Consider the following 27,195-nt stretch of genomic DNA (forward strand, 5'->3'; position numbering starts at 1 on the left):
CCATAAAACCACTGCGCCATTTCTCAAAATATCTTATTTTGTGTTCCACGAGTATGGAATGACACGTGAGACAGCTCACTTGGTTTTGCAACATTATTCTCCAAAAAAGGGAAATGTTTAATGTTGCCAACACAACACTACAGTATATCTAGATGTTCAACAATACGTATAGAGTGACTTGGACATTGTCAATTATACGCTTGTATAAAGTCATGTCTCTGTATGCTTACACAAAAAATAATTTAGAAAATGACTTCTCAGCTAATGGAATATTTATATAGGATTTTTAAATGTAGAAAAACATTCAGAGGAAAGTGAAGGACAGTCTAATATGTGACGCTTGAGTGGTCAGTGGAGACTGTGGCGATGTGAAGATCACTCCTGGATATGTGGTCATTATCGGTGTCTAATCCAAACCGGCGCTATGCACTTTACTGTCTCATTACTGTCAAATGTGCCTCTCAAGATGGGCCAGACTTTCCAGCAATTACCATGATTAAGGAGGTGGAAATAACATGTCGATTTATTTCTTTTGATTAGGTTAGGGTTTATAAAGAGCGTTACTCCGGGTGGCCACAGCTCGCAGACATGGCTGGCCATTCCAATGACATGATTATCGATCAAATGGATGAGCTGAGCTGGCAGGGACCAGGTTGAATTGAAGTTTATAAAGGGTCGCAGAGTTTCTCTATTTTACCATTGATTGAATGTTTTATTAAATACGATAAGGCTGTTAATAATTAATGCGTGTGGGTATTTATACGTTTTATATCAAATTAATAGATGAGATGTAGCATGTCCCTGTTTAGTCCCTGACTTTTTATATTCATCCACATAACATTATATCATTATAAAATGTAAAAAATAGGTTCATATTTCTGCAAAACTGTTTGTTTTAAACAGATTTTTGCTTTGTTTGTTTTGATTTTTTGTGCACATGAGCATGATTACCATATGTGCGTGTCATTAGTACATCCAAAGCCATACAGTAAGCCTGTGCCGCCAGGCTGTATTCTTCCCTTTGGAAGTAGAAGTTGCCCCGCTCTCGTTTCTGGTTGGCGATGCGGATCCGGTCAGGGATGGGCAGGGAAAGAGGGTCAGGCTTGTCTCTGAAGTCCAGGAGTTGCAACTGATACAGGATAGGAGCCCATGCTGGTATATCAGGCTCCCTGACAATAAAACACAAGCACACAATGGTTTGTTTTATATGTTGTGGGGACTTTTCTTAGACATAATTACTTTTACACTGTAGAAACTTCATATTTTGTCCCCTAAACATTATCCAAAACCTAACCTTCACTAAATAAGCATAATTTTGCACACACGCACACGCGCACACACACGATACAGGTAGGCCAAAATTATAACGACAGTTTCTTCAAGCCAGAAATACTTGTGGTTCATAGGTACTATGCTTTCAAACTAAAATGGAAATGATTAAAAAAAAAGATTTTAGCCTCAAAGTAAATTTTTTGTTGAGACTTTATAAAACAAGATACATGTCATCTTAATATTTTTCCTACATAAAAGAACATATGTCCTAAAAAACCAGGATTTTAAGGACAAATGGTTAACAAGGACTATTTGATGTCACAATGACATCACAGTGCGTTAAAATATAAAAGAAATATGACTAGGACAATGAGTTGTCTTTGGCATAAAGGTTCACACAAAAAAGAGCCAGAAAAGTTTGTAAAAATTGATATCAATGTGTTTCAAGCGCTCATGAAATCTACACACACACACAGACAAACGTCAATGCAGCATTGCTGGTTCTGCGAATCCATACTGGAGTTTCAAGTAAGTGTAATTGTGGTGATCTTGGCAGTTTGTCACGGCTTTTCTTTTAAGTCTTTAAACAAGTCTCTGCTATTTTTGTGCTTGTGGTATAGTGGTTGTTATTGTTTGAGAGCTGCTGTTTTAAAACACTGGCTGCCTGCTCTCTGGAGAAAGTGTGCGTGCTGCTCTCACTGTCTCATCCAAGAGACCATTGGCCATAATATGAACAGCAAAGGTAAATACCACCCTAACTCTCTCCATATGAAACAGCAAGCATTGCTCTTTTTTATGTTTGACTGCTTGATAGATCATTCCGGGGAGTATCAATACATCTGTCAATATGTATTATCCAAAGCCGCCTTTGTAAAACAGCTTTTGGGATATATTCACTTCAATACCAATTTCATTCACATGTGAGTGATAATGATATGTAAGCTACTTTTGATTTCATCTCTTCTCCGCATGCGAAGCAGTAGCATCACACGGTTACCGCCATGGGCCATCTGAGATCACCAGCTTGTTAGGACTGACAGAAATGTTTAAGGGGCCGAATAGTGATACTGCACAAGAAAATCCCAGAGGTCTATGGAATATATCACCTTTCCCACACAACCTTATCTAACTCTTATTACTGTCACTACACAGTCACATGACCACACATAAATCAATACACTGACAAATAAAACGCTTGAAACCTAGTCGATCGCACCGGCCACATTTATTATGTGTGTTCTCATGAGATAAAACAGCCAGATGTGAAAAAGTAAGATGTCCTGGTATATTGTCACAGTATGATGTTCTTTAGCCCAAACATACTTGTTTGTACAGCTGGAGCTTTCCCAGCACACTTCAGTGTATTCCAGTAAATTGGAGTTTTAGTATCAGTAAGCTGGTGTGCTGAAGTCAGAGAGCAGATCCTACGTCTCTTAATTGCAACTATAGAGAGCATACAATTTACTAGCTTTGTTAGTTGGTCTCTATGACCCACAATGCACCACTGAACTAATATCAGTGTGTGCGTGTTGGATCATTCAGTGCATGTGTGCTAGTCTCTGGATTCTTGCCATTATGTTGTTCGGGGTCCATTTAATCAGGTAATCAATCACTTGATTGTATTATTGGTCGAAAAAGGAGAGAGGAAAAGATGTTTGGTAACGTCTCCAAACGTATTCCGTGTTGTAGAAAACTCTGTTCACACATACATGATTTAGACCTGATATCCAAGCATATTAGAACAATAATGCTTTTATCAGCTCACTTCCTTCCTCTCAGTGTGAAATTAGATCCAGTTACTGAACTTACATTGTCATTGGCGTGAGAAGCCGAGTGTAAAGGGATAGCTCTGTTCCGCGCCACCTCATGCATATTTGAACTGTGTATTGAAACATTTCTGTGTCACTGTTCCTGTGCTTCAGCTGGTTGAGAATGGCACATGTAATGCCAAGGTTTTGGGTTCAGTTCCCAGGAAACACACACTAGGAAGAAATATATGAACGCACTCCATCGTCTAAAAGAGTTGTTCATATCTGTTGGCTACAAGCCCTGTTGCCTCTGTGTTCACAAAAATCTTAGCCTGTCTTGAGATGTCTTATGTAACTGGTATGTGCTTGTATGATCCAGTCTATCAGCTGCAAGGCCAGTTTTACAGCATTTTACATTTGCATTAATGCATTTGACCAATGCTTAAGTGCAAACCGACATATATATTTGATCACCATGTGTGTCCTGGGACCAATTCAAGAGCACATTTTTAAGCTGAAATCCATACAGTTTGCCTCTATATTGCCATCTCTGTTTAAAACGTGAAATTTCAGGTTACTTTATGTACATATGTTTACAAATGAAGGCACACTCAAATGTCCGCAAAATAAGATGTTCCGAAGAAAGTTGACAACCGAGCACCGCATGCACCCATTCACTTCTTTTGTATGGACACAGATCGATGTCGGTGCCGGTGGGTGGGTGCCGGTTAACAACATTCTTCAAAATATGTGTTCTGCGGAAAGTCAAGGAGGTGAGTAAATGATGACAGAATTTGATTTTCTTTCGTGAACTATCACTTTAAATGTTAAAACAGCACAGGGGGGTTGTACACTTGGTCATGTAGTGTATGTTAATAATTATTAAATCAAGTTGTTTTTTTATGTGTTTTTGTTTGCCATCTAAAACAAGCATCTAATGAAGACACAATACATTATACACTCACATATATTGACCAGCCGGTGTTCCCTTTGGTTTGTTTTTATTCAGCACTCTTGATAATTCTTCTGTAATGCTCCTGTGTTTGATTTCATTTTTTCTCGCTGAATATAAAAGAAAGTTCATCTGAGGTACAGTGTGTGAGTAATTGATCTGTTGGCTTAACACAACACTTCAGGCTATGATTCGCTTCCGTTTTAACTCTGTCTTTACAGTAGCTAATACAGCAAAAACAATGCTCACATTCAAATGCATGACAGAATAGCCTTGTGTGACCATGCAGAACAGAAATAAGCCCCTGTAAATAGACCTTTCAGTTAGGTCAAAGGTAAACAGCACAGAGCCAGAATGAAGCAGTGCATACAGATTGATAATGTGCTGACTAAGCAGATCTGGTCAGCGTTCACATTCCCTTATTTCTCAAGAGGTCAAAGTAGAATTGTTATGTAATGTGGCACCGGACTGGAAGACCCATTTAGGATAGCACAAGGAGTGCATGGTCACTGAGTGAGAATAAGATGCACTATATCCAATAAACACCAATAACTGAGACCACAATCAAGCACTTCTGCTTATCCAGAGCCACTATGACATTGTGCTTTTTATTCACATTTATTTGTTCCTGTTCCTTTGATGCCCACAAGTCTTTTCTTCACTGATGTTGCATATAGACAGGTTCTGGGATAGCTGTCATACTTGAATCTTATTTTGAGTACCATCTGCCAAAGTGACAGAACACAGGTTTTTACTGTATTTTCCAAAGTTTAGCAGGTCTGCACAGACACACCTTTATGCTATTCCTGTTAAATAGTGGTTGATAGTTCACCCACAAATGATTTACTCATTTACTCATCCTCATATTGTTCCTAACCCTTATGGTTTTCTTTCTGGTGTGAAAAACAAAATACATTATTTTGAAAAAAATAAAATGGAAGCCAGTGGGGACCACCCACTGTTTGGTAAACAACACTCTTCAAAATAACTTATTTTGTGTTCCAAACATTAAACTCATAAAGGTTTGGAACAAATGAGGTTGTTGTATAAAGTATGACCGAATTTAAACGTTTTAGTTAACTATCCCTTTAATTTGATTATTTTAGAGTAAACACTGTCTGTCTTTAATTTCTTAATTTTTCTAACAAAGACACTGCAGTGCACTACAGTACAGTACACTACATGGCATAGGCACCAATCATGTGGGTGCTCGAGACATCTGGGTGCAAAGGATCATGCGGAGTGTAGTTCGTGAAATTAAAGGTCCAGTGAAAGTGGGTGGGTGAATCTGGGAGAAAGCACTGATGCTGGGGGGGCTGACAGACCAGAGAGGATGTTACAATTCTCCATTCATTTGAACCTTTATAAAGTCGATAATACTTTATTTGAGGCAGTTTGTATATGATGTTTTATTTTATTGAAAATTATTGAGAATGCGTTATTGCAGAGCGCATTCAATCTGCTCCAGGCGGATTTCAGGCGGATTCCCTTCACTGTGCACGTTATAGAGTGTAAGTATCCATCGGCGCCTATGGTACATGGTAAAATCATGGTAACTTTTCGTAATCGCTCATTTATAAATCTTGCGGTCAAGTGCTTGTTATGAAAGGAGCCCCAGAGATCGTCAACTTCATAGGATCAAGCTAATTCAATATTTCAACTTTCCACATCTACCCCGACCCATTACCCTTAGGGGTCAGATGTCTTGAGTCTTCATTTAAACATTCGTCAGAAAGTGCAGGTGGAAGGGGATCACGCAGGATTTTGTGGTTCCGTCGATTTGCAGACTCTTGTTATTGATAGGCAATACGACTTGTCAATCATCCCTGCTTTCTATTTGGCGGATGAACCCAGTGCTACGATTGGACAAATTCTCCTTTATTATATTGCTTGTTTGGAGTAGGCAACTGTGTCACCAGGTTTTTGTGCAGTTTAGAGTGGATTGACCTCATGAATATTTTGCGTAGCAGGAAAACTGCACACAGGTTGGCAGGTCCGCCTTTTTTTCTGTGCGCATATCTGAAAGGTCCAGAGTGTAATTTCTAGGAGGATCGATTGACAGAAATGCAATATGATACACATAACTATATCATATATGGGTTTATACACCTATAAAGACAAAGATTTTTTTTACCTTAGAATGAGCTATTTTTAGCCACATACACAGCAGGTCCCCTTACACAATTTGCCATGTTGTTTCTACAGTATCGCTAAACTGCTCTATATTGCATGTTTCATAAATATGTTACGGGATGACATCTTAGTTCTGTGTCATTCACTATAGTGCTGCGAAAGAGAGGTCTGAGCAGTTGCATTTCGCAACCCCACCGTTGGTTGCCACTTAATCTCGTACACTGGACCGTAAAAGTATCGGCTACTGAATAGTTCATCATTATTCCCCATGGAAAAAAAATAAAGCTCATTTAGATAACACAAGTTGACCTTTTGAGATAATGGGCACAGCAGCAGGGTATACTGTCACCATACGGGGTAAACTGTCACAATGGAACCTGCCTTTTTTTATATAAGCAAAATATCAACTGTAAAATATTTATTTTAATAGAAACTTATTGATCAAATGCTTAAAAGAAAATAATTTACCTGCATTCCTTTCCGGACATTTTTTCATCAAGGTAGCCAATGCGCATTGGTTGTCTCTAGAGATTACCAGAGATGACGTGATCTGTAATCTTTTCCCGAAGTGCTCCCCTGGCGGAGTTAAAAGCATGTCTTACACGTAGATGTAAAAAAACTTTTTTATATCGCGAGTAATAAGCTTGCATTGTGTAGTCCAAGCATCCCTATTAGAAACATGGCAGAAACTGGGCTCATTAAGGTTTGGAGGACTGGATGATGTCACTTTGATCGTGGGCTTGAATAAACAGCCAGATAAATAAAAGTATTGTGATAATGCAAATGTGTTTCCCAGTATAGGTGCTTAATGTCTGAACTGTGATCAGGAAGCTCTTTAAATGAGGTGACAGACCACCCGCCTGACCGATGAGTCATGATATCCTGGCCGAAAGAGGTAATACATTTGCTTTATGGAGACTTTATGGAGTATTTTTCAATTTAAGCAGCTTGGTGACAGATCTTAAAACGGATGCAGCTTTCAAAAAAGCGGTTGGTATGCATTGACAAGTTCTTAGACACACATAAATCAGAATACTGTATATAATTTATAGAAATGCTATTGGAAAACTGCTAACGCGGTTGTAAAATGTGTTTCTGTTCTTAGTCTCACTAATAATAATATAGAAAGAATGCATTTTACGTGTGTCGTGTAAATTGGGTCAGGTAAGTTAACAGTTTCAGAACAGAGAAAAATAAACTCTTCCAGTTAAAACCACAAATGACCACAAAGGTTAAAGATCATGAAAGAATGAATCACCCTTCTGGATTTTCTCACCTGCTATTGCAGCACGACTGAATGTTTCAAAAGTGTGATTCTGCATAGTCCCTTCATTGTTCTCAGATCAGAGATAATCTGTAAAAAACTTCCACCTGATAAATCAGATGTTGCATGATTCCCATGATCCATTGCACATATCTGTTTTCCAGTCAGCATTTAATGGGAAATGTGAGTATTTGATGAAGCCCCAGGGAGTTGAAACAGGAGACATTTAGGTGTCAGGAAGGCAGAGCGTTGGAAAGAACCCATGTATAAATCCCCAGGGCTGATTGGTCCTGAGGGGCTATTTGAGCACAGAGGAACCTAACTCCCAACAAAGCTCAACCATAAACTTTAGTCTTGCCTCTAAGTCTAATAGTCCCATCAACTGGTTTTTAACTGGTTTTGCTTTGAGACCAAAAGTTTTCTTTAGGCATTAAAGGTGGCAACTAATCATTGTACCATAACTAGTACAAATACACAGCGTCTCTTTTGTTAAAGGATACAGGAAAATCAAACATTGAAACGTTTAAAATAATATTAACCATCCACATTACAAGGGAATGGGAACAAAGTATTTTTTCAGTACTGTGTTGTCAAAGTTGACAAGCACTTTTTTAATACTTATTAGATATCTTCAAAACCCAGTGACAAACATAAAGGGTGACTAACCATAATGATTTATGGTAAAAACATAATAAGGTTTAAGAAGAGCAACGATATGTAACTGACAGATGTTCGTCTCAATAACAGTTTAGACAGCCTTTGATGTCAACAATTCGCATTTTAAAGTTGATAAGCCTTTTTACATAAAGTCCGCATTGTTTTATCAATTAGATTTCTGTAAGATTTAAAATATTTGAAAAAAGCTTTAGGAACATTTCAGAAGAACTGAATCTCTTTTTTTACATAGCATGTCCTATCCAACCACTGTTCGCAAAACCAGTTAGACGATGTGTCACTGTGTCACGGCCCTTGAGATTAAACGCCTGAACTTTAACAAATGCTTGAATGACTGTTTTGGGTAGTACTGGAGCCACATCATATCACACTCATCGGGAAGGTCGAGACTCAAGTTAGGTGGCATGACTGCTCTGATTCCAGTCGAGGCATTTACTGGTGCTCATTTCGGATAGCGTAGGCCAGCCTGTTTATAAACAGCCATTGTGGTTTTAGTGGATGGCGTGGAGTTTTCGGAGAAAGCTTTGGTTAGACACTGTGATGGTTAGTCAAAGGAGGGGTAAGAGCTTTGGCTGTTGCTATAGAGATGAGACAGAGCAGTCTGGGAGAACAGATGAGCGTTTCAGGTGACGCGTGCTAACATCAGGAGGGCTATTAAGGTGGCAGGACGCAGGTCATATTCATAGAGCTACGTACGAGACAAATTGTGTCACTTTGCATTTTAAAATGCATCTATATTTAGAAATACTAGGCATTCTTTTAAAGGTCCAGTCAGTAAAATCAATAGCTTAACTTGCGTGACCCCAGTTCTCTGATAACAGAAGTGAGGTATCTCACTATGGGAATGCCTCAGGCGTGACTGACTGCAGAAGCACCAATTACTCCACGTCTGTCGTATCGACACACCAATCGCAAGCGCTGCGTTCATTCTCAGCGTAGCTTTGGATCCATCCGATGTAAACTGCATGCATGCAGGATGCACAGACAGCGCTTTCGATCCGCTTACCCGCTTTGCCATAGTAAGAGTATGCAGTAATTCTGTCTTCAAAGATAGATGTTGAAAATCCACACTTTCCAATGGTTCAAAGGGGGGGCGTGAGAGCGCATCCAGAACCACCGATAAATCCCATGACGGGACCAGGGACTTAGTGACTGAAGAAACCGTCTCGCCCCTTTCATAAACCGACATATCAGGGGGTGGTGGCTTATCGGACCTGAAGCTGGCCCCACATGACATGCTGAAAAGAGATAAACCTTTACTGTTGAAAAAGCTCTACTTTTATCCAATAAAGAACATCTGACACGGAGCATACAAACGAGATTATTTGTCTCTCCGCACACCAATGTTCAAATGCTCTACTAGTGCTTGTGCATCTACACCCAGCGGTGCATCGTCTTCCAGTAGAGAGGAGAACAGAGGGCACTGCACGTTTTCGTGTGATGCGAAGAGATCTACGGCAGCCAGTCTGTATCTCTGCCGCACCTGACTCAACACCTGCGGGTGAATTGTCCAGTCCCCGTAAATGGGATTTCCCCTGGACAACAAATCCGCTCCTCTGTTCAATATGCGGTTCTCTTTTAGAGTGATGCAGCCGTGGACAGCAGCAGGTTATATACCAGAGAGGCGGGACTCCTGGGTCGCTGTTACGATTGGTCTGTCGATCAGACAGACGTGGTGTAATTGGTGCTTCCACAGTCAGTCACGCCTGAGGTGTTCCCAAGGTTGCAAAACAATAGCGCTTCATTGTGTTAGCACTATATACACCTCTTAAGACATAGCTATGTGTATTATATTGCATTTCTATCAAAAGATCATACCCCAAATTACACACTGGACCTTTAAAGGAATTGTTCACTAAAAAAAATGAACATTCTGTGAGTAAATCTGTCATTTACTCACCTTCGAGTTGTTCGAAATCTGTATACATTTCTTTGTTCTGATGAACACAGAGAAAGATGTTTGGAAGAATGCTTCTATTAAAAAAATTCATTTTTGCATGAACTGCCCCTGACCGACATTCTTTTAGTAATTTATAGCAAAACATCTAATGATAGAGCAATGTGAACATTTTGCAAAAGATTGTTTTGTGTTTCACCAAAGGAAGTTAGATCATGAAAAACACTGTTGTGAACTAACACAGAGTGAACCCTGGCATCATATTTTTTTACACTACAGTGCTGTTCAGTTGCTTCAGTTCACTTGACTTGCTCAAACACATTCACAAAATGAATTAATCACAACTATGACATTTCCCGGGCTGTAATGTATAATTGCTGCCAAAAATAGTTGTGTGCACATGCACATTCAGGGTAAAATCAATGTCTCATTGTCGTCTCTCTGGGACAGATATGCTCCGTTCGGTGATTCAGGCTCCAAGCGCTTGCTGACTCATGCCGCTCATCTGTCAGCCAGTCCCCTTGTCAATCTAAATGAGTGGAGCAAAAACTAATGCAGGAAGGAGGAAGAACAAATAAAAAATAAACAGTCTGCCCTCTGACGTCATAGAGGATGTTCTATCAAGCGAGTCTATAAATGATGTAAATGCCCTAAAAGTGTCTCTGAGTGGTTGCCATGGTGATAACCTATCGATGTACATGCTGGCAATAAAACAGCTTTTTGGTGCAACATATGTTTGCTAGTACAGACACAAGGTTTTCTTGGTAAGCTTTGTAAAAAGCATGTTACTCAGACAAGTCAAGACCGCTCACAGTTTGGCACATTGAAGCATGTTTGAAACATGACATTTTAAGGTTACTTTACAAACTTATCTTGGGTTGAAGTTTAATAACGTCAAACCGACACTTCCAATGAAAACGTCCCCGACAGCTTGAATTATAAATCACAAGCTTAACTTGAATAATTTTTAAAGTACTTGCTCTGGCTCACCCCAGCATTGTCTTTTAGACCAACTTGAGGGCCAGCATTAAAACCACAACATTTGCTGATGTTTAAAGCCGCAGGTGTTTATCTCTTTTACTTGAGTAAAATTACTTCAAAAGACACAGAATGTTATCGGAGCCCAGCCTTTAAACGTCGTTTGCTGTACACCACAATGAGGGGTTTGTTTCTGACATGCTTACTGTATTATTTGTTTTTATTTTCTGCTCCTGTAAAAGAAGTCAGGGTGTAAACAGCAGGGATCAAGACGGCGAAATGCACAGTGCCTCGGGAAGAGCTTTTCTGATGTGCTTGTATAATGTGAAGCAGTCTTCTTCAGCCCTCTAAAATGAACCCAATCTCAGCCCTGCGGCCACCGGCGCCAGCTCCACCGCCTGTTTTATGAGCCTTTACTGTGTTTGTGTGCGCTTGTGTTTGCGCTGCCAGTCGTAAAAGTTTCCTCAAGGGCTGATTACATAGTAATCATAGAAGAGGGATGGAGATGTATGATGGAGGCTTTAAATATATATATCTGTCAGATTTCACGATGACATGTGACCAAATAGAGTTTCAACCACAAAAGAAGAAAAACAAACCAGACTGGGTTAAACTTGACTGTTGCAACATGGCAACCTTCTTTTGCTTGTGTGACTCCCTGTTTATGTCATCTAGCTGACAAGGGTTTTGGAGATGTTTTAAGAATCTCAAGAAATCTCTTCAAAGATATACATACAATACGTCTTTTTATGTCAAATTTTGTTTTATTTTCCTAATGTCTCAGCTTAACATGTGTAGACAGCTATACTGCAAGTTAACCATTTTGGGGTTAATATGTTAATATGTAAAAACTAGGCTCTACATCTGACATATGGAACTGGTTCAATGTTGTGAGGTAGGGGCGGGATTATCTTTTTTTGTCCAACCAATAGCAGAGTTTGTGACAGACTGTTTGTAAAACAGCAGTAAATTTTTCTTCCTTCTGGCAAATAAATAATACATGTTACCTGTAAAGACAATAACACATTTGCAATTCTCTCTGTAAGCAATGTTGTGATTTGATTACATGTTATTAATCTACTCCATATACCCCGTCATTATGTGACAGTAAAGCTTTACAAAAGTAGAATGCATATGTGAATATCGGAGTTGGTCCAACCAGTTCAAGTACCGTACATTTACTTACTCTCTTGTCATTACAAACGTTCTTTCTTCCACAGAACACAAAAGAAGAAGATATTTTAAAGAAAGTTGGTAACCAAACAGCGCCGGCTTTCATACACTTCGATTGTATGGACACAAAACCAATGCAAGTGAAAGGGTGCCGGTTAACAACATTCTTCAAAACATCTTCATTTGTCATACGAGTTTGACATGACAAGAGGGTGAGTAAATGATGACAGAATTGTTTTTGGGTGAACTATCAAACTAAAGTTTTCATTCTAGTTTAGAGGATTTTTACACACTAGAGAGTGTCTAACTGGTGATGTGTATTTTTGAATCATTTTATTAATATGATTTACATTCATTAATAGACAACATGATTTTACATTGAAGCATGTTTTATTAAACGTTAAAAAAACGTAATCCTTAAAGGGGACATTTTGTGAAACGATGTTCAAAAAGAACAGGAAGAGAAAAACAGAGAAAGGTACATTATGCCAGTAAATTAAAATGAATCATCTCTTCCTTACAAGGTAAGACGTAGTCGGTCTCCCATTTACATGACAACCTGTCTGTCTCTCTTCCTCTGTCAAATGTGTCTTTGTGTTGTTCTCACTTAATGTCAGCGGAAAAACATTTTTGTATTTTCTATTCCAACAAGAGTGACAGTAACAGCTTGCTTTTACTAGCATCTTGTAATGATATTCTGACAGAAAGATGCCAGATTTATCATCAAAAATGAATTTTCTTTCTTTTAAAAAGCCAAAGCTTGCAAGGTACTAAACATCTTTTAAAATATAAAGAAACAATAATAAGCATATCTTCGAAATGGTAATCATGGAAATGTCACCTAAATCAGTTTATTGCTCTTTCACAGCTCATGAGTTCTCAGTTTCAACAAAGTATGAACAGCAAATGAGACAATTGATAAAATACATTTGGAATGTGTCTGTAAAATTCATGTAGATTAGGTCAAATAACCTGAATTTGGGTGCATTGTATCATAAATGTTTGAGGTCACATCGGAATCTTCAATAATATTGACTTTTGGTTGCAGGCTTGGTCAATCTGACCCCAATTTGTGACAAAGTTGAGATGTCTTTGGAAACTAATGGAGATATTTATGAGATTTCTGCATCTTTTTGCAAGGAGAAATATCTCGGAAATATCTAGACAGAAGTTTCCATTTGCTCTCCATTGAATCTTATCTAGGACAAATATCAACCATATTAAAGCATATCCTGTAAACCCTATTTCTGATTATACACAAAGTTTTTAACTTCTGGCTTCTTTCGACTTTATAGCTTCAGACTTCAGATTAGACACCCACACTCAAATTCTAAGTGTTATGCCTTGCACCCAACCATTGCATAGCTCATAAATAGCCCTTATATGAGGTTGAGCGTCTTCTCCGTCTCATCCATGTGACCTGAACTGACTGTTGCTTGCATGGCCAGATCTGCGGTGGGCCGCTAATGAAGCCGATGTGTCAGGAGGAACTCTCCTCTTCAGGGAGGTTAATTATAGCAGTCTTATTAGTCTGACCCTCTGTGTTCTTCCTTTTCTGATCACTGAAGAAAGACAGGACCTGCAGGGCCAGCTTTTTAGAGCTCAGGGACTTGGGTCCAATATATAGGATTCGACTGAACTTCACAGCTGCTCACTCAAAGTTGGCAGTTTGTTTTTATTGCAAAAGCCTCTGGAGAGCAACTTTCACTAGAGGTTTTTGAGACTGATAGTTTGTATTAGGTTTAAAATCCAGAATATGTCTTGGATGCTGCGTGTGTCACTATCAAGATTTACATGCTCGGCAAGCAACACAGAAAGATATTTACCAGAAAAAGACCAGAAATATGCATGAGGAAAGTGTAGGGCTCATTTTGATTCTGTGTGTGTGCAGAGGTTAGCTTGTGATGGACACGCTGATGCTAAGGGCCAGTGACGATGATCTGACGTCTCAGTCTGACTCATTGCTTTGGTGTGTCTGTGCATGTGTGCGTGCAACGGGGGATACGTTGTGCGGCATTAGGCATTCTGCAGTGGCTCTGTTTTCAGTTCAGCACCTTCAGACGATCCACCAGGAAGACGATTGTGTGACGCACTAACCACATTTACACAAGGGAGCAGGAAGCAATGGCTCTCCTTTGGTCAGGTCTTTGTGTTCTCAGAGATCAATACACGTATGTGCGCGTCAGTGTTAGTGTATCAATGTATCTGATATAATCTGTTCCTACAGGTGGCATATTTCCTGCATTTGTTTTAAAGTCACATTTGCATATGAAGAAGTAAGATAGGTGGCCTTGAGACAGTGAGTTTCAGTCAAACATAGCTTGCGCACGGAAAACACTAGAAAGTAGTTACTATTTTACTAGGTGGTCCTTGATGTATCTGTCAGTCTTTGACATACGTAGATAATGCTATATACTGGATCCCATTTTTTGTGCAAACATACAAATAAAGCTAATAGTCAACATTTTGCATTTGATTATTAACAATATTTCAGTTGGAAATATTTCAACAGTAATATTTTGACTCAATGTTTAGTTTGTCTATACTGAAAATGCTTTGTTTTATTAATACATTTTCTATACATTATATAATCAGTGTAGGGCTATCACAATAATATATTTTCCCACATAATGTCACAGAAATTCTTAACTATAGTATTTTATAAGGAGGCTAATTTGTAAGAACATTTGTAAGTTTTCCTACAATTAACTTTCATGTTAAGGTTTGCTGTTAGGGAAAGGGCTTCAGTATTGCTTTTTTCTAATTACGCATCGGACGAATTCATACGGATTAGCCACCTTGTGAAATAGTTACGAATTCTTGTGGGATCAATTTCTTTTTTCTTAACACCAATATTTTGTCCAAGTAAATGTTATTGAAATATCTATTTAATTTATTTTTCATAAATAATTAGTCACAAAACATGATATAAACAATAATAAATGTAATATTATAAATGTAATAATTTATAAATAATAAAGTCAGATTAATTTCAACGCATTTTTCTTTGTATTGTCTCTTTTTAGCCAATAAATAACATTCCAAATATGATGTAAAGTTTAATTAAACCAAAGCAATTTTACCATCTTAGTACTTTATATGCCCTCCTTTGAGCAAATCACTCATTTGCTTATTTGATCATTTTTTTTTAATTCGGAGGCTTGCTATGCTTTCTTATCAAAGCTTTCTTGGCATTTACTGTACAATATCAAACCTTTTTATCCTAAGCATCATGCAGCAAACAAACTGCGGAGGCAATCTGTGTAGAGCAACCTGCTCAAGGGCATAATGATCATATAAGAGGTCTCAGTAATTGTCTATTTCATGGGTCAGTCCTATCTGTAATCAAAGGCTACTATGTTTACATTTACAACTCTATAGGCTACTGGTCGTAAAATAAGCTCTCATCCAACATACATAAAGGCTTACGTTAGTTGTGAAAAACTAGGTTAATCCATTTTTCCAGTAAAATGTCACATGTTTGCGTTTATACGTGTGTTTGCATTTGCATAGAAGACCTAGTTATTAGCTCCAGCCCTTGTACTCTAACCCGTAATCTATGTGCATTCTGGTTCTCAGATGCCCCATTTAGCCCTGAGAGAGACCACAGCTCTGCTGGGGAGAGATGACTCTCTCTGTTGCCTTGGCACGGTTGATTCCAGGGCCACCACATGTGCCTCACTGGTCCTCACTTGCTGTTTCATTATCTTTATCTTTTGTAAGCAGGGCTGGGAAGCGGCGAGGGGTCAGGGCTCTGACGTGTACTCTGACGTGTATCACGCTATGGTGAAGATGCTATCTCAGTTATGTCACCTCACAAAGACCACCCTGCCCCGATAACACGGTTACATCCGCTTGACCAAGGCAAATTATGCCAATTGAATATTTACATATACAGATATTTAATAATTAAAATGATGTATGCTGCACTGTGCCATTTATTTTGGAAGCAAACCACTCAGTTAGGCAGTTCGATGTCATTGAAAGTAATCAATCAATTTTTATGTTTTCGATTTTTCTTAGGTGTGGCAATGCAAAGGGTCATGGGTTTGATAACAGGGAACACACATACTGATAAATGCATACACTGAATGCACTGAAGTCACGTTGGGTAAAAGCACCTATGCTATAAATGTTGTGTAAATGGTAAAAATGATAAAATGATAAAGTTTTACAGTTGATAGTCACGCGTAGGAAACACCCAATGGTATAATTTGTATACATGTTAGAAAGGTCCTCCATCAATGTAAAAGTACATTAGAATTAAAACACTATCTCAGGATTAGGCTTCAGGACTAAGAAAAACAGTATATCCTTCATTGCCTCAAATATTAAAAAAATACTATTAAGGGTATGCTGTCTTGACTTTTTCTGAATTGTATTTTTAACTCTGTACTGAGTTGGTTGGCCTTTCTCACACAAGAATAACATTCTATATCAACATGTTAAATGAACTTTACAAATGGATGCTGTTTTGTATAACTAAGAGAAACAGCAGAGCTATGGAAAAAACATTCAATTGAGCTCCATTACCAATAAATCACACAATGATACATGCAAATGCAATTGCTGTGACTCAGATTAGGGTTCACCATAATTCCGCTAATGGTTCTTTAAGGCTATATATGCAGTTCAGCTCCATAATATTATATATACATACACATTGCAATATATTGTAAACATTACTCATTTATGTTACCATGGTTATCACTATGGTACTGATGAGTGACTCATGTATTGTGTACACATGGAACAATAATAAATCCTCTTGTCACTACCTTTAACTTTGCTGTGTGTATATGGCAGTAGTTCTAACGCAATACCTTTCCTGTGGCACAGTGGTAAGAGCATGGCGATAGCAATGCCAAGGTCACGGATTTGATGCCAGGAATTGCACATACTTGGAAACAAATGTATAGTACATAACAATGTAAGTCGCTTTGGATAAAAGCGTCCGCCAAATGCATACATGCAAATAATGAAAGTTTTGTTAATGGAATGGGTGGGTTTAGTTCTACATCGGTGTCATAGGGGTAAAGTCCTGATAAAGTTGAAAAAGTTAATTTTATTCATTTAGCGCTGGAAAAGAACACTTCAATATTAAAGGATTCAACACTAAGAAAACAAAGAAAAGTGGAAGCTGTTACATGTCAAGGTTGTAACAACTACCACAGACGGAATGACGATGCCACACAGTGAACTAAAGTAAACTGGTGATCATTTATTGCAGGGGTGAACAGAGGAACAAGTGACAGGTTAAAATCCAAACAACAGGTAACATCCACATGTAGGTAACATCCACGGGTAGGTAACATCCACAGGTGAGTGCATGACTAGACACCGTGTAAGCATGACTAGACACCGTGTAAGCATGACTAGACACCGTGTAAGCGTGACTAGACACCGTGTACCATCAATAGGTATCAAACGGGTAAAACTAGTGCAAAGCATAGTACAAATAGACTTGGGTGCAAGGCATTATGGGAAGTGTAGTCCATAATGTTAAAAGTCCAGAGAATGGGAACGGGTGAAGCTAGGTGAAGGCTCTGATGCAGGGGTGTAGCTGGCGGCGTTGGAGAGCTTGAAACAAAGATCAATGTCAGGTTGATGTGGATGATAGGGGCCCAGGTTGCCAGGAACAAGTATAAGCGGTAAGCATAAGCAAAATGGAACATTTGCGGGTGCACATGCACGCTCCAACATAAGGAAAATCGCTTGAACTGAATATTTAGTCTTAAGTATTGAAAAAGAAGGTTTTGGAAAACACTTGCTGCAACCAATTGCCGAGTCCCTCTTTGTAGTTTTTTTACTGTCAAAACACAATGTAACACATGGGCCATGCACAGAACTCTTATCTACACTGTTGAGTCTGAGATGCTATCTGCTATTATCTTTGTACTGCATTCATGTGTGTGCGTGCAGTCAGATTCACGTGCGTGCAGTATGTTAAAGTTTTCCTGGAGTCCAAATAAACATACAGAATAAGAAATTAAATGAAAACTTTCTTGTCTCAGTGGATGTTTCTTAGCCAGAATGCAACATTAACTGGACCAGGTGATAGTAAAGGTAAAGTTCACAAATGAAACCAGTCATAAAAGGCAAAAGCACTGTAAAAAAAATCATAAAAATACAACTCATGGTATATATTTCTTTTTAGGAATATGTAAATGTGGAATATGTATTTGACTAAACAAATAGTGACTTTTTGTTGAACAGTTCCTTTAATATGCATTGAAAGATTACAATAATATTGAAGGTTATGATCACCAAACTCCAACGAAGCTTACGTCACTATGTCTGGGTGTGTTTTCAATCGTGCAAGGACATTAATACCAGAATGCGTGTTTTTGGCCAGACCCTGCTTCAGGCAGCTGGGAGCGGCTCTGACTCTTTTTCTACTGAAGTTCCAACTAAACGTTTGACAATCTCTAAATCTTTTAATCTAACGTGATTCCACAGCACTTCTCATTAACCTGCTGTGGGCAGGTTTCCATAAGTACAGATAAAACCGAATGACAACAGTTCCTCTGATATTTGCATGCAATTTAGTATGTGGTTGTTCTCTGTAACAGGGATGCAGGGAAACCTGACCAGATTGCTTGCAAACTAAAGTAGCATATCAATGCAAATTGGCCACGCTTAAAAAAACGAATATTTGCATATCAAAGTGTGGACAAACAGAACAGCTGACTGCCAGAACTCCTTGTAAAAATACAGTGTAACAGTGAACAGTGAGTCATACACACACGTACACAACGTTCTTTCACCTTCATAATGAAGGCTGTTGTCAAGACAATTATTTGGGACGGATGAGCTTTTGATGTCTGAAACTGGTATTATTGTTAATACTGAGTTATTTATTTTCCTTACATCATATTTTGATGCCGAAGCATCAAGCTCTCTCAGACCTATCAGGAACAGAAACCAATTATTCACATTTACATATATATGGCAGACACTTCTATCCAAAGCAATTTACATTGCATTTAGTCTATACATGCCTTTTATTAGTACTGTATGTGTGTTCCCTGTGATGAAACCCATGACCGTTGTATGGCTAGCGAGATGCTCTGAGTACCTCAGAATTGACATATTTTATGCAAATGAGCTTTTTAGCACTTCTGGTTCCATCGTCGATGGTTTTTTTGATCAGGCTTTTAGTAAACTGCCTGAAAAAGTTTAAAACCTTTAAATGTTTTCATGTTTTAATTTATGACATAAAACAACAGTTATAACCTGCTTGTTATTTTTTCAAAGCTTTGTTGTGTCTTAAAAATGGCGGTTGCTAACAAGTTGCTTAAAGCAATTACATTATTTGTCGGGGACATTAAACATTAACACGCATTAAAATCTCACAAATAATGCAACGTGTACACAAAAATGTGGACGGGCATTCAAGCTTGAAGTTTATGGTAGTGACTTTGATATCGCGCGACTGAGTGTAATCTGTTTATAACATCATGTTAGTTTTTTAATTATGCCGATTGTAAGTAGGCTTCAAAATTAACAAATATTGTGTAAATTTGTAAAGATTATCTTGATAGACAAAATGTGTAAAAATCAGAAACCTTTGTTAATCACAGAATAATTTTTTGCGATCTTCCTATGGGAAAAATGCATTGGCTTTCGGTCAGGGAACCGGTGCGTCGCTAACTTCCGGGTTGGCCTACAAAAACATGTCATCTATGTGGTACTCTGGTCTACAGGAACAGTTAGAAAATGTCCTCTCATTTCTCCATATCACTTATTCACATCCCAAAAAGAGACAAGCAGTGAAACACCTCACATATGTTACATTTTGGCAATTGGATTATTTCCAGTGTTCTAATCTCATTGCATGGTTTGCTAAACCAGATGTTTGATACTTTTGAAAATCTTTCAACGTTCAAACCCCATTTGAATTGCAGTCCTTTTTTTCTCGGAGTGAGATGTACTGAAGGTTGCTGCCAGTTCTTTTCCTTTGCTCATTCAGCTCCTTCCCAAGACTTGGCACACACATAGTCAACAGAAGACAGAACTGTGTGAGTTGATTTGAAAGCCATGCTGTGAACAGACTCATCACTTGGCAGCACGTGTGATTGAGTGCATGTGTGTGAGAATGTGTCATATGTCAGCGCTGCCTGGCGATTTTATCAATGACGCGTACACTCATGAAATCCTCATCACTCAATTTGACATTCAGATGAGTGAATATGAATCTCATGGTTTTACACACCTACACTTGCAACATGTTCGCTTGAGGCCTCAATCTGTTTCTATCTTTCTGGATACTTCTTTCCCGACATTTTCTAGTCATTAGAGGGTATGACTTAAATCACAGTGTTTCTTTATTTTAAAACCTTAAAAATAATAAATTACAGTGTTGTTTTCTCATTGACAACATATTAAATTCTCTCTCATTCTCTCACTTTGAATAAAAGTGTCGGCTTAATGAATAAATGCAAATGTGAACTGCACTATGAATGATGATATTATAGATTGTGTGTTCATATGAGCTCAGCAAATCGAACAAGTTAGCAGATGCTAAACGTCAAGAAGATCAATACAAATACTGTGAGTTCATCATTATCCATCAGTTATTTGTTCAGATCAAAGTCAACTAGAACAGATCATATCACAGAAAGCATAGAAGTAAACCTCTTACAATAAGAAAATACGCTGATGGTACAATTAAACAGTTCAGTTGTGGAACAGCATTTCAACAAGCTGCACTTTAAAGTCAACCTGAAACCCGTTGCAACCCATTTTAGTTCTGTAATGTGAACGTAAAAAGATTTTAGGCTTTTAGCCAACAATAGCTCACGTGGACAGAGTGATATTAGCACAAAATAAATGTTGTCTCAAAGGATGAGCAAACTGTTAGTTTTACACACTGTAACACTTTAATAACGCGGGCACAAAAACCTCTTTTTTACATTTAAAGGTCCAGTGTATGAAATTTAGCGTGATCTATCTGTGAGATTACGAATTGCAACAGCTTACTCAACTCATACTTTTAAAGCACTACAGTGGCTGACACAGGACTAAGATGTCGTCACGTTTTCGCTTCTTTGCCGAATGAGATAACCTATTTATGAAAGGTGCCCATAGATTGTATGCACATAGATTGTCCGTTTAGGGCGACTGTAGAAAAAACATGGCGGATTCCATACACGGGGACCCACTGTATGCAGATAGAAATAACTCATTCTAAGGTAATAAATACATAACGCTTAATTAGGTAAGGTCTTGATACATCTCTGAAGATATAGTTATGTTTATTATATTGCGTTTATGTTAATTGAAAAAAATCACTTATTGGACCTTAAAAAAGGGACTTCCTTTAAAAGTAAACAGGGTCAACTTTGATTTCACGTTGACTTGAATGCTAAGCTCACCTGCAATTTATCACCCAATGACATATGGTAAGGATTTATTTTGAGCTTTGTCTATGGTTACCAAGAGCTTTTCCCAGAAAAAAAGCCATAATAAGATGGGCTTAAGTGAAATAGTACAGGCATGATGTCTATAATACCTCAGTGACCTTTGATTCTTCTTATGTTTTAACCCAGCTCTCCACTATGCCAACATGTTTGCTTTGCTTATTGCAGCTCACACTAGTGAACATCGAGGCTTGATAGAGGTCAAATGGGGATTTTAGCTTCACAAATAGCACTGAATAAACCTCCAGGTTGCTTTTTCCAAAGCAAGTATATTAATATTCTTGTTATTGGTCCACTCCAGTTCATCTGGGATTGGTCATTACATTTTACAACATGTCTAGATGTCCGAGTAAATACGCTCTTTTCTCTCTCATTGAGTCCAGCGTTCGCTCCAGCAAGACCTGGAGGGAGGCAGGGCTCTTCTCGGTGCATGCTGGTAAAGACAGCATCGTATTGCTGTCATAACACACCGGGCTCTGTTTCGCTTGAGAACTTTTATACTCGGCTCACGCACTAATTTATTATTTGTTCCCGTCCACCATGTTTATCTGCGGGGGGTGTTGGATTCCGGCAAGTATACAGAGGAAAGAGAGAGAAAAGAGGAGATGGAGGCGTGTTTGTCTATCTGTGTGCGTCTTTTAGCGTGTATAAAAGAGTGTGTGTTTGTGTTATGAGGGGTGAGTGGATGATGTGCTATCATGTTTACCAGCAAAATGGGTGACTCATTTACATTAGGAGCAGTTTAAAAAGCTGCCTGGGATTTCCGTATCACTATTTTCTACGGCATATTCTATGCAAATGCCAAACACAAATCAGGCGACTATTAAATTGCTTGGCATTAGTCACAACGAACCGAATGTAATTGGTGGACAAACGCTTAATGCCCAAATTTAGCTTTAAGAGGTAAACATATAATCTTGCATAATGACATCACAAGCTGTTTTTCTAGTGAAATCACAAAATAAAATGTTCATGTATGTATCATGTCATATTTTACAAAGGACACTTGAATCACCAACAAACAGTCCCTATCACCTACAAAATTCCTGTTGAAAGGGATAGTTCACCCAAAAGTAAAAATAATGTATTCATGTTGTTCAGAACCTGTACTGTATATGACTCTTTATTCTGTGGAACACAAAAGAAGATATTTTGCTAAATGTTTCAATGGTTTTGTGTCCATACAATGCAAGTCAATGGAGGTTAATGTTGTTTGGTTACCAACATTCTTCAAAATATCTTCTTTTGTGTTCTGCAGAAGAAAGGAACTCATACAGATTTGGCAATGACATGGTGAATAAATTAAAAAAGAAACATTTTTGAGTGACCTGTCCCATTAACCCAATAAACCAATCACACAACAGTAATTTTTTTACATTTCACATGAATGTAACAAGGTTGATTTTGCAGCACATAAACCTGCTCTGATGCATGCAATTCATGCAAAGAGAGCGAGAGATGCCACCCACCCTACACCCCAACTCTTATCACAGTCTGCTGAATCAGTCTGTCTGCAGATGGCTCGAACATAAAGCTGTGAAGTGCCTTCAGAGGAGACAGGGCTGTCTGTAAGAGACTACCAACAGAGCGCAGTCAATGCGTGTCACAACCACTGGAGAGAAACTAAATGAGATTTTCTCTCTGGCTCTATTTAACATTTTACTCATACTCCCTCCCTCCCTTCTTTCCTAAGCTTCCTCTCTTCCTCTTTCTACCCCCTCCATATGCCGTATTGCCATTTGACAAGCCATCACAGATGTCAGATAAGGAAAACATGTTGGTGATGATGTTTTTGGATGCAAGCGTTACCTGTCAAAAGACGCCTTTATCATCTCTAACTCACAAATCCCAACTGGGACTATTTATTTGCATCATGTGCTCAGTTTATTGGAAAGCGTAATTTTTTTCGGTTTTAGTTCTGGTTATACATTTAAGTGTGGGCTGGAAATGCATGTCATAAATACAAATATGATATTTTACAGTTTCACATAGATAAACAAAGTAATAACTTAATTTTAACAAGTTGTCTTGTTTACATTTTAGGTTTACATAACCTTGGTTTTTTTTAAGTTTGTTTATATTGCTTGCGGGTGTGGAATTGTTCTTGACATAAATCCTTCAGGTACTGTGAGTTCTTTGAAATTCCTTACATATTCTGCACATGTGGGTTTTTCCTCACGGTGACATGGTAGGTTCACATCTAGATTTGCCACTCAAGTCAACTGAGGAAAGTCAACTCATACGGAAGTCTTCAATCAGACATTATTGCTCGATATATAGAACCAATGTACACTTGTAAGCAATATTTCTTACATTTAAATGAAGTCATAATTTTGGCATGTGAAATATACTTAAATATTTAATAGAGATGCACCGATATATCAATACATCCAATAATCGGTATATGTACATAAAAAGAAAGGTTTCCCACTATTGGCATATATTGTTTAAAAACAGCCGATGATCAGGGATGATATATTCTGTCAATCAAAAGAGGCCAGGAAAATGCAATGAATTTGAGTCTAGTCCGAGACTAACTTAAATGTAAGTAACAATTTACACTGGCATATCTTAAAATGTATCAGTGTGATTGTTTTGTCTCAAGATGGACACCAGTAATGTTTTTTGTAAAGTATGTTTTTAAAAACAATTTAAATATCCTAATTTAACCAAGGCCTAGTCCTGGTTTACGATAATCCCTGTCCGGTAAACCACCCCTATATGAATTAATAACATTCCGTAAATTACGAAATATTAATTTAATCTTCAGAATCGGCAGATAATATATATTATTTTGTCTTATATAAAAATTTGTATTATCTTAAAGATTCTGCCAAAAGGACATATCTGTATCTTAGCTTTCATTTTGGCCTTTTTCATTTTGGCTTGCTTTTAGCACCTCTAACAAAACTCGCTGCTTTTTAGGGAAGCATTGTCTGTGTGTACAGTAAGTGCACGTATACTGTATGTGTGTGTTGTACCGATTCAATGTCATGGGAGGAGATGTTGTCACAGTGGCTTTGCTGTCACCCTTTTAACTGCTGGCAAGAAGCCTGTGTCTACCTTTGGGCCAGGGCTAAATTTAAGTTTGCCGCTCACAGCTCTAATCAGTAGCATCAAAACAACCATTAACTGTGGAACCGTCTGCCTCTCACGGCGGCCCGCTCCCAGTGGACGCCACTCATAACAGGGCCAAAGAGAGAGAATCACACAGGAGCATGTCCCATTAGCCCCTGCGCCGGCACTGCTACAAGGCAAACCTAACGATCACTCCAGAGTCCTCACACGATGTGAGCTACACATTCATACGTGCACACACATCATATATACATGCGCTTGTGTAGTTAGCATACAAACAGACCACAATCATGGGTTGAGAACAACATGATCTCAGCTTGTGTTCCCTCAGGGCCTCTGACTAATCTCTGGTCACTTGGTGCTTAAGAGTCGATCTGTAAGTAAATTCATGCATTAAAATACTCGTTGAATCACAAGCATGGATCATGTTAGTCATTTCAGCTGCATTTCTATTAGACACGGATTGCATGGGAGCTAATTGCACTTTCAACTTGAAACTGCACGTGGTTTGCCGTGCAATTGATTTTAAGAACTCACAATGGGAGGTCACAAACTTTGGAACCTCTCCTCAAAAACACATGACCACAGTTCATTGCTTATCTACAGGCACAGATTTGCTTTGTGAACATGTTAATGCTAAGTAAACAAATGCAAGTAAAGTGAAATGCTTTACGTTTCTAAAGCATTAAACATGTAGATGCAAACCATATACACACAATAAAGTAATAAGCATCTGAAATGTTTTTATATAGATTTATTGCTTGCATTTATGTATAATTTACATTATTTATGTATATATTATTTACACTTCTATCTTGTAATATCCGTTTTGCTTTGTATTTTTGTAACTATTAATTATTAAAGCACACACTTTTTGACGTTTTCTTTAGTTTAAGGAATAATTGACTTCCTTATATTCTCTGAGGAAACAAACCTGATGCATTATTTTCTCATTTACAAGTACATCAGTAAGTCTGTTGGTTCTTAAGCATTTGTGTCCCATGTGTTGCTTTTCATATTGCTGGTCCCCACCGATCTTGTGTTTATTTTTGAATTTTGTAGTCTTTAAAGGAATAGTTCACCTTGAAAATGAAAATTCAGTCATTATTTGCGCCCCCACTTTCTTTCTTCTGCAGAACACAAAAGACACTTTAAAAAATGTTGTTCCCCATTGACTTGCATTTGTTTTGTGTCCATAAAATAGATGTCAATGGTGTAATCAAAGGTTTAAAAATGACACAAACAAACTTAAGGAAATGATGACAGAATATTCATTTTTAGTGTGAAATTCCTTTGAGGAAAGTCCTTTATATCAACACATGTTACTGGTAAGAGGTCGGTTTTCCAATCATTTGAGTCATACATTTTTCTTAATGTGATTCAGACAACCCTTTCTTTAATCTTTAAAATTCACATCAACCCCACATAAATCTAATCAACGTTTGTTTCTGCACCTACAGAGTGTAAATTCAACAAATTCAGCAAAAGTGAGTTGTTAAACAAAAGTATTACCTATAGTTAAAGAATTGAGGTTAGAAGGGGAGGGGTTTCTGGTCATTCCAGAATGTCGTCAATGGGGAGGCCATCTGCTCCTGTTCATGGTTCATTTAGCAAGCTACTGAGGACAGGCCGTTTGCCCTTAGAGCAACAGGTATAAAAGGACTTTGTCCCCCACCCTGTGCCGATGGAAACCACTTGACTTTTTCAAACTAATGTTACAAGAGAACTGTTCAGCAGTGCACAGCACCCTCCCTTCCTTCTTGAATTTCTAAATTATAACAGAACGTGAACGCACCTAAATCTCCTGAAAAGTTATTCCATCTGCCTTTTACCCAAAGGTTTTGCTAAATGGGTGTGCATGTATTGGTCGTCAACAAAATGTGATTATTTGGAGACATTTTCCTTACCTTCCTAAGAGTCCATAGGTGTACTGTGAATCTGAAAGCATAAAAGCAATCTCCCCCTTCTTCATTGAGATGACACACTTTTCCAGAGCCTAAGCAAGCAAAAAAGTCATGTTTTAAACTTTGACAGATCGTAGATTATCTGATCAAACTGTGACCAAAATTGTACCAAGATTCTTTTTGAGCCTACAACTCACTCACTAGTCATCAAAACCTAACCTTAAAGCTTAATTGCACTCAGAAACAGACTACATAACAACTTTACAAACCAGATCGACCTTGCAAACTTTCCGACAAGAACTAAATGAATCTCACTTCAGCAGGTTTCTTTACCAGCCTTGAGTAAACACATACAGTACTCAACATGTGAAAACACAGCTTAATCCCAATGGAAAATTTTGCAGGCAGCAGGTGCGAGGTGACAGATAGCATGGAGGCAGGTGTTCCAGAGTATCGGAGTATGTGTGCGTGTGTCTGCCCCTCCTTTGCCTGTCAGTGCGTCTCACCTGGTTGACATCTCCCTCCCTGATAACGAAGACCAGTTTGCAGTCTTTTTCCACCACTGTCCTATCCTCTAGCACGCCCTGCATTTTCAGAGTGACCTCTTGACCCCAAGCAGGGGTCAGGGCATTGTCGGGGCTGGTTTGTAACACCTTCTTTCTCAGCAGACGGTCATCTGCGGGTAGTCAGGATAGTGGA

General features: G+C 38.3%; 1 protein-coding gene across 4 annotated transcripts in view; it reads right to left on the bottom strand.

Moving 5' to 3' along the window:
- The window catches only part of fkbp16 (FKBP prolyl isomerase 16), a 34,932-nt gene that overhangs the window by 4,666 nt on the left and 3,071 nt on the right, over positions 1 to 27,195 (bottom strand). For all 4 annotated transcript variants that reach the window (XM_079466613.1, XM_079466614.1, XM_079466615.1 and 1 more), the window contains 3 exons: positions 27,003 to 27,172; positions 26,500 to 26,588; positions 952 to 1,169 (listed from right to left, as the gene is read on the bottom strand). In XM_079466613.1, the coding sequence (XP_079322739.1) occupies positions 952 to 1,169; positions 26,500 to 26,588; positions 27,003 to 27,172 (477 nt within the window). The remainder of the gene's footprint in view (positions 1 to 951; positions 1,170 to 26,499; positions 26,589 to 27,002; positions 27,173 to 27,195) is intronic.

Source organism: Barbatula barbatula (assembly GCF_947034865.1).
Source record: "Barbatula barbatula genome assembly, chromosome: 10".
Lineage (NCBI taxonomy): Eukaryota > Metazoa > Chordata > Actinopteri > Cypriniformes > Nemacheilidae > Barbatula > Barbatula barbatula.